This window comes from Saccopteryx bilineata, chromosome 3 (genome assembly GCF_036850765.1).
Source record: "Saccopteryx bilineata isolate mSacBil1 chromosome 3, mSacBil1_pri_phased_curated, whole genome shotgun sequence".
NCBI lineage: Eukaryota > Metazoa > Chordata > Mammalia > Chiroptera > Emballonuridae > Saccopteryx > Saccopteryx bilineata.
This window is the reverse complement of record NC_089492.1, coordinates 308,410,009-308,418,892: the sequence shown is the minus strand read 5'-3', so window position 1 is coordinate 308,418,892 and position 8,884 is coordinate 308,410,009. Positions and strand designations below refer to the sequence as shown.

The 8,884-nt window shown below is 48.2% G+C and overlaps 1 protein-coding gene across 2 annotated transcripts; it reads right to left on the bottom strand.

Moving 5' to 3' along the window:
• Window positions 1-3,391: 3,391 nt before the first annotated feature.
• On the bottom strand, window positions 3,392-7,984 carry LOC136332131 (kallikrein-7-like). Of its 2 annotated transcripts, none has more exons than XM_066271435.1 (6): window positions 7,953-7,984; window positions 7,458-7,580; window positions 6,836-6,989; window positions 6,444-6,691; window positions 6,097-6,233; window positions 3,392-4,089 (listed from the first exon to the last, which is right to left on the bottom strand). In XM_066271435.1, exons 2-6 carry the CDS (start codon window positions 7,528-7,530, stop codon window positions 3,934-3,936), a joined length of 768 nt encoding a protein of 255 aa, XP_066127532.1. In that variant the 5' UTR covers window positions 7,531-7,580; window positions 7,953-7,984; the 3' UTR covers window positions 3,392-3,933. The 2 variants fall into 2 exon arrangements, with proteins under 2 accessions (XP_066127532.1, XP_066127533.1); XM_066271436.1 differs by having other exon boundaries at window positions 7,458-7,583; window positions 7,953-7,978.
• Window positions 7,985-8,884: the final 900 nt, after the last annotated feature.

Sequence of the window (8,884 nt, the reverse complement as noted above, 5' to 3'; positions counted from 1 at the left end):
TGACTCTCTCTCTGTCTCTGTAAAAAAAAAAAAAAGTTACTACCAACCTGTACTTCTCAGTCTTCCTTTCCCTTTTCCCCTCTAATCCTACTCATGAGGATGTAAAGGCCAGCATGGGTAAGACAGTCAATAACATTGTAATAAGTATGTGTGGGCCCAAGTGGGTCCTGGAAATACCAGGGAGAACAGTTTGTAAAGTATATGATTATTTAACCACTATGCTACACACCCGAAACCAATAGAAAATAATATTGAATGTAAAGTGCAATTGAAAAATTAATTAAAAATATAAAAAATAAATAATAATCTAAAAAAGAGAAATGAATTTATTTTAATATTTCATCTAACTCAGTGCATGCAAAACATTGTCACTTCAACATGAAATGAAAGTAGGGAGAATGTACAGATAGTTTGCTTTGTCATTTTTGCAAACACAGTTTGGCATCCGATGTGCATTTTATGTGTCAACAGCACATCTTGGTTGGATCCTGCCACATTTCAAGCAGTCAAGAGCCACGACTGGGGCAAATCAGCCCATTTGAAGTTTCCTTGAACCATGTCATGACCTCTGACCTGTAGGCCTTCACCCATTCTATCCTCTCTTCCCAGAATGTTCTTACAACTTGTCCTACAAGTCTGCTTAGATATCACCTCCTTCAGGAAGCCTTCCCTGAACACCACCCAATTCCCACCCTGCTGCGGTTAGGTTAGTCACGCTCCCATCAGGGTTCCCACAGCAGGTCCCTCCCTCAGTTCATCTGCACCATGACCATCTAGATTCATGTCCAAATCCCCAGTTTGACTGCAGGCTCCTTGAGGGAAGGCACTGGGGTTGACTCAGCCCTGTGTCCCAAGCTCCCGCACAGGTCCTGGCCCAGAGGAAGCCTTAGGAAATGTTGACCAAATGACTAAATGACTTTGTTATGCCCACTCCTATTTTACAGATAAGAAAACTGAGACTCAGGAGATGAAGTTTATTGCTCAACCTCAAACACCCAGGAAATGGTTGAGTTCAAGAGTTGAAACTCAGCTTCCAACCTGGTGGTGGCCATGGCCCATCTCTAGGTGCCCCCACCGGGTCTACCTCCCTGCAGTATGGGATGGGTGGGTGCAGGAGGAATAGTTGAGAGCTGTGTGGGAAAGGAGGGAGGTGGTGGGCAGTGAGGAGTGGAGGAAAGTCTAAAAGAGGGAATGAAGTCCGCGACCCCAGGCACTGGCCACTGACCTTCCAGGCTTTGTCATCCCCACATACCACACGTGTTTAATTATGGGATGATTTTTGTCCCAGTTGACATGCACTGCAAAGCCTTCAATAAAGAAAACATTTTATAAAACAACTGTATGAACGTAGAGTCAGGAAAAAGTGATGGAAGTCACAAACAATGGAAAACTAACCCTCACCTAAGGCTTCTTCTGTGTCAGAAAATGAACTGGCGCTTTCTGAATATTTTTTAGCCTTCATTGTGATCTTGAAAAATAGGTGCTACCTTTCTCTCTTTTAAACTTCTTTTTCAGTTTATTTATTTATTATTTATTTTTTTGAGATAGGCGTGGAGAGAGACAGGAACATCGAGCTGCTCTTCTATGTGCCTTGTCTGGGGACTCGAACCAGCACTCTGCTCTGGGATAATGCTCCGAAGGAGCTTTCTGGCCAGGGATTCATTTCTTTTTTATCTTCAGAGGAAGGGAGAGAGGGGAGGGGGAAGGGAAGCATTCATTTGTTGTTCCACTCAGTGGTACACTCACTGGTTGCTCCCTGTGTGTGCTCTGGCCAGGGATGGAACCTGCAACCTTGTTTCAGGATGACACTCTTAACCAACTGAGTTAATCGGCCAAGTTCTAAACAGAACTTCTCTTTTAAAAATTGATTGATTGATTTGAGAGAGAGAGAGGGAGGGAGGGAGAAACATTGATTTGTCGTTCTACTTATTTATGCATTCATTGGTTGATTCTTGTACCTGCTCTGACTGGGAATTGAACCTGTAAACTTGGCCTACAGGGATGATGCTCTAACCTACTGAGCTACTCAGGCAGGCTGGTGCTGCTCTCTTATTTCAAAGAAGAAGGAACAGGGAGGTAATGTGCTTAAAGGGAAATAGCTTACTGGAGCCAGAACTGGCACTAGGACCCACAAAGCCCAGTTTCTGAGATAAATGCTTTCAATTACTGTGCTACCCTGTCTACCCAATGAAAAATAAAGCATTTAAAAAAAATTCAACAAGAAGGACTATCTGAAGTCATTGCAAGGCAACCCACATCCCAGACTTATACAAGGGAGCTGCGGAGAGGAAGAAGGGCCAGTTGACTCCTGTCAAACTTTGTGCAACTGCCATGTTTTTTTACTTTTTAAAATGTTGGATTGGTTATTGATTTAGGGTGTCATGCTGGAGAGAGGGGAAGCTGATGGGACTTCATGGAGGTGGGTGGCCCAAACTCCTAAACATTCTTTCAACTTGTCACCGATCAGAGGCAGGACAGGCAGGGTTGAAGGCTTGGACTCCTGGGTCTGAGGGAGGAGGGGCCGGGGACTTGGACTCCTGTGTTTTGTAGGAGGAGGGGTGTTGGTTTCCTGTGTGTGAAGTGTAGGTGGGGAGGGGCACGTGAGACTGAAGAGGGGATGAGATGAGGAAACGAAAAATCTGGAGCATGTTGTCCAGAAGGGAATTCTGGGAGAGAAACTGGAAAGGCAGGTACAGGGGTGAGTCCTGGGCTGCAGAAGATTCCTCTGTCAGCAGAATGAGGTGTGATTGCTCAGAAAGCCTCTGATAACTACAAGCCCTGGGGTGTAACTAGGCTCTGAGTCACAGGGGACTCCTCCCTCCTCTCTTCCAGAGTCCGCTTCCCCTCAATCTTTGAGAACAGGAGCCCATCTATGCGGGTTTCCAACCCCATCTTTCTCTCCTACCTGGGACGCTAGATGTTCACTTGTGGCAAGCCCTTGTGAGATCTTGTCTACCTGCCAGTCCTAACCTACGGACCTTTTCCCTCTCTCCTCATTTGTCACCTGTGAAATGCTGAGAAGCGCTTTCAAATCCATTTTAACCCTGATGAAGTAGGTATTTCTCATTTTCTCTTCTCTCTTTCTCTCTCTTTCATTCTCTCCCTCCCACTTAATGAATGGGGCAAATTGAGACCTGAGAAATAAAGAGAAACACATCCCTGGACAAGTGGTGGGAAGGGAGACAGAGTCAAGACTCAAAATCAGATGTATTTCCCTTTCCTGTGTCCCTCTCTTAGGATCTCTCCTCCCCAACCTTAGCTCTGAAGAGGTTCCCACCTGTATTGCTCAGGTTATAAAAGTGCACAGGTGCAGAAGAAGAAACAGAAGGAAGAAGGCACCCATGACTATGTCCACAAGCAGTTTGGTTCATGCTCTTTATTCTGTGAATATTCCATTTCACATGGCGAGGATAACATACATAAACATATACATTTGTATATTACTTTTTTCACTTAACAGATAGCATAAACATTTTCCCATGATACTAACAATTCTGTATAATTATTGTCTTGAACAGCTCCATTAATATCCTTGTCACAAATCCACTTATTGTTTACATAAACAGTCCACTGGTTCAAACCTTGCTCCACGTTTTGGATTTATAAGAATTACAAGGTCTAAGGTCTTGAATAAGGGTCTTGATTCACCTTGCCTGTCTTCCAAAAATATTACACCAATTTACAGTTCCAGTGTGGTTCAGGCTGTTGGTCTCATTGCATCTTTACTGGCACTGAGATTTTTTATTTTTTGTTCATTTTGACCTTAGTTTTTATTTTGCTTAATTTCATTGGTTTACATACATGATATTGTTGAGGTTTTAATACGACTTTGAGCAAAGGTAAAATAAAATATAACTACAAGTCATCGATGTTCTTATTTCTGTAAATTTCCTGTTTGAGGCATAGCAATGGAGAGATGAGAGTTCAGAGAGGTTAGCTATTCCTTCTCATGGTTTGCTTTATCCAGTCCATGTACTTGCAGACTTGGGTATAAACACCTGGGTCATTGGGTTGGCCACAAGGGAAAGTTCCCCATGACACAAGTCCTTGCAGGGTGCCTTTGCATACCAGTGGTCCCCCTGAGTCACCCTGGAGGGGAGAGAGCAGATTAGTTTTGATTTCAGAGTAACCAGCACGGAGGTCTCCTATTCATGGAAGTTATCAAGCCTTACTCTCGTGAAAACACAGCCTTCCCCTGGGCAATGGGAAGAAACTATTTTTTTCTGTGCACCAATGGGAGAGCAAGAATTAATACCATCATTCCAAGACAATGCAGGTTTTCTGAAGACATTGGCTTGGGCTCTGGTCAATCACAGGCAGGGGGCAGAGCTTTCAAGAAGTCAGAGCCCCACTTAATTTTCCATCAAAACGATTCTTTGCTAAGCCATGAAACAAAGGCACCTCAACTCCAGGGAATCCATACGTGCCCTTGCCCAGGGATGCTGTACAGCGTAGTCCTGGGAACTAGGGGCAGGACCAATGACCTAAGTCACAAGGTCAAGTGTAAAATGAAACTATGGACCACCTGGTGCAAATATATGAATTTCAAGACAACGTCGAGTGCTGTCTTGAACGTCGTGTGCAAGTGCATTAAACGTCATGTGGGACTGTCCTGAGTGTGGGGATCTCTCCCTGCACAGCTTGCATGTTCATGATCAGATCCTCATTGGGGAATAAGGGAGAACCCCCCCTATTCTTTTTTATTTTATTTTATTTTATTTTTTACAGAAACGGAGAGAGTCAGAGAGAGGGATAGATAGCGACAGACAGACAGGAACAGAGAGAGAGATGAGAATCATCAATCATTAGTTTTTCATTGCGACACCTTAGTTGTTCATTGATTGCTTTCTCATATGTGCCTTGATCGTGGGCTGTCAGCAGACTGAGTAACCCTTGCTCAAGCCAGCGACTTTGGGTCCAAGCTGGTGAGCTTTTGCTCAAACCAGATGAGCCCGCGATCAAGCTGGTGACCTCGGGGTCTCCAACCTGGGTCTTTTGCATCCCAGTCTGACGCTCTATCCACTGCGCCACCACCTGGTTAGGCAACCCCCCTATTCTTTAGGACACAGAGATCTCTCCCATCACCCCTCTCCTTAACAAACACCATCCCCAAGCTGCTGAAAGCTGAGAGTTCAGATCTGAGGAAGGAGAAGTGGGGGTAAAAAAAGGCAAAGAATAGAAGAGAAAGAGAGTTAAAGAGAAGAAAGGGAAGAGGAGGGGAAAGAGAAGCTAAAATATGAGACTGGGGAAAGAGGTAGAGATGGAGAAGTAAAGAGGAAATAGAGAAGCAGAACAGAGAGAGAGAGAGAGAGAGAGAGAGAGAGAGAGAGAGAGGGAGAAAGAGATATCCTAGCACAGAACGGACATAGAGGAAAACAAGGAAATGAAATGAGGTATAGAGAGAGGTGAGGGAAGATGATCCTCAGAGACAGAGCAGGGTGGGGGGTTACAGATGAGGAAGAGGGGGTGGAGAGGAGGAGGGGCCCCTTCTTTTCTCAGAACCAGGACCCAGCTGAAGTGAATGAGCTATAAGCTACTGGCATGAAATGTCAGTGACTGCAATAAATAATATATTAATGCAATACCTTGAAGATCTAAGTTAATATGAAAAAAAAATCCATGACCAAGGGGTTATCCCAATTTTAGATCAACCGGTTCAGTGCCATGCTGGGCTGAACCATATGGGAACCCAAGGCAAATGGAAAACTCAGTAAAACTGGTTGTTTTTCATTAAAAATTCTGATATTTTGTTCATCAAGGACTTTTGCATGGGTTTAAAAAAAAGATTGAATTAGAATTATCTTGGGTGCCCCTTAAAGTTTGTGCTTGAAACCAGTGCCTCACTCTCTTTCTCTGCATCTGGTCCCATTTTCTTACTACCAGGAACTCCCATTCAACATTGTGCCCACACTCAGGGTCACGCCAGCCCCCCGGGCTCCCACTCTGAGCTAAGCAGGGGACTGAGCAGAGAGAGTCAGGAAAGAGGGACTGTCAGCACCAGGGTCAGGCATGCAAACTGTGGAGAGAGGGGAAGAAGGGGCTCCGTGCTGGGAGGAAGTGTGTGGGGGGGACAGGGCCAGAGGGACGGGGTCTCACGTTGCAGGCGTTGGTCTTCGAGTTGGGGATGCCAGCACACAGCATGGATTTTGCCAGCAGGTCCTTGTAAACTTGTTTGCAGTCATCGAAGGAGATGAGCTTGATATCCGTACACATGAGCTCCGATGGAAAGGTCACTGTTGGGAAGGGGGTTGCAGGTCAGTTCAATGCCTGGGCCGAAGACCCCGAGTGCTGGTGGGGAGAAGATGTGGGCCCTGGACCTTGAGTTAAGAAGTGGCCATGGGTTCAATCCTATGGCCATGAAAAAGGGCATGTTTCCTGGTCTCCTGGGTGTGAGGGAGGAGGGGACCAATGGTCAGGGCTCCTAGGTCACTGGGCAGCCTCACCATCAGGGCTGGTGATGGTGCCCCAGCCAGAAACGGTACATGAGGTGCCAGGCGGATCGCAGTGAGTGGGCAGGTTGATGGTGTTCACCGCAGATGACAACCTGGCAGGATGGCCTAGCTTCACCAGCATGATGTCGTTAACGTGGGTCTCTGTGGAGTAGCTGGGATGGACGAACGACTTTGTGGCCCTGATCCTCTGGGCTCTGCCAGTGCTCAGCCGGTCACTGCCCAAGTGCACATTGTACTCACTGGGAGAAGAGAGGCATTCAGAGAGAGATACTGTCACTGAGAGAGGGGAACAGGAATGCAGAGATAAGGGACGGGGACCCAGAGGGAGGAGGACAGAGCCCCAGAGGGAGAGCTGGAGCCCCTGAGGCTCCCCCAATGTGTACCTCATCTTGCAGTGGGCAGCAGTGAGCACCCACTGCTGGTTGATTAGCACACCCCCACAGTGGAGCTGACTGCCTTTGAGCAGGGCCACCTGCCAGGGATGGGAGCCTCTTGGACATGGAACTCCATCAATAATTCTATTCTCAGTATCCGATCCTGAGTGGAGAAATGGAGAAAAACATGGGTGGCAAGCATCCAGGCAAAGCTGAGGAGTCAGTCAGCTGAGAAATTTGCAGAGGCAGACAGACAGGGAGGCACGGAGAAGGGCAGAGGCAGAAACTGAGCCCAGCGCACAGAGAGCTGCAGACAGAGACGGAGAGAGACGAAGGGAGGGAGCCTGCCCAGAAGCCCAGGGGTAGTCTGGTCTGCAGGCAGCCCCAGCCAGACGCTGGTGGGAGACACAGTGAGGGCAGGGAGCAGCCTGGGGGACACACGGACCCCAGGGGTCAGAAGGAAGCCGGAGGAAAGGGGACACAGCAGAAGAGTCTTGTCTCCAAGGGAGAAAGCTGCTGCAGGGGGAGGGTCCTGACTCAGGGACTCCTTGGAGCGCGGGGCCCTGGGGAGGGGAGGCGGGGACGCTGTGAGGCCCAGGGGCAAGGTCAGGCCCCCCAGTCTGGTCCTCACCTCCTTGTCTAGCAGATCCCAGAGCTAAGGACAGCAGTACAACCAGCAGGGGCGAGAGACTGGGACCTGCCATGTGTCCGTCCTCTCTGACTGTTGTTCTGTCCCGTGGAGGAAGGGTCTTTTCTGCTGGGGCCAGAAAGACCAAGAGTTCAGGAAGCAGGAGTCCTGGTCCCTAGCCCACTGTCCTTCCTTAGACTCAGGAACCGTGCAAGGTTTGCAGACAACTCTTTTCTCAAACCCAGAAGCCCTGTCCCTCAACCTCCTTCCTGCTTAGACCTAAAAACCTTGCTCCCCTGACATATGCTCCCTGCAGCTCAGGTTCTAGGCCCACAGACTCCCTCCCTCTCCGAGACACCCAAAATTCCACCTCCTGCTTCTCATCTCTTAGAACGAAGCCTCCAGCGCCCCCCCCCCATATCTATCCCCTCAGGAGGAGGCGCTAGTTGTCAGCTGCCCACTCAGCTTTGCCTCCTGCCCCCCAAAGGCGCCTCTCACCTGCTGTGGATCTGAGCTGGGCTCCAGACCAGGTTGGGAGCGAAGCCTGCCTAGCCCTGTGCAGGGCGTCCCTCTTATAGCTCACCCGCCCCCGCCCCGCGCCTGGTGTTTTAGGGTGCGGGCCGAGCCAGCTCTGGGACACCCCCTTCCTGAATTTGCGGTTGTCTGGAACCCCTGAGGCAGCTAAAGCAATAGGCCTGCATTCTGTCTCCACCCTCACTCCCGATGCAGGGCGGGGGCGGTCGGTACTCAGCCGGCTCGCCCCCGCACATTCTGGTCCTGGTGGCAGCTACCAAGGGAGGGACAGGTGCTGGCGCTGAGGGGCAGGACAGGAGTCAAGGACCTACCCAGCTCAGGAATCGTCTGTGTTCTGTGTCGTCCACTGTGGCCAATTTCCTTGCCTTCAGCCCCTCTGGGGGTGGGGTGGGGTGGGGTGGCGGAGACCTAACTGTAGCACCCTGTAGGGACTTGACGAGGCTAAATCTTAAATGTGCCATTGGACCCGAATCCAACCCCAAATCTAATATACGGGTACAAATGAGAAAGGGGAGACTTTCCAAACTTTACCCACTAAATGCTTACTGTGACCACTTAGTCTGTCTCCTACATGTATTTCTATACAGACTATGCACTGTTTTTGTAACAAAAAATATCTGTAGGAGGTATTATCTAATGTAAACTTTTATTCAGCCTATAAAATATCTTGAACATTTTTTCCCCCTCTTAGTACATTTAGATGATTTCTCCCTTTTTACACTGTGGCATAATATTTCATACTCTAATATTATTCTGATCATGTGACCCATTTCACACTGAAGTACACCTGGAGGGCTTTCATCAGAGTTATGGTGAGAGGGATTTCTTTGTACAATCATCTTTGCTTACAGAGCTTTTTTCTCTCTGCCAGAAACTGTTCTGGCCTTTGAGGACAC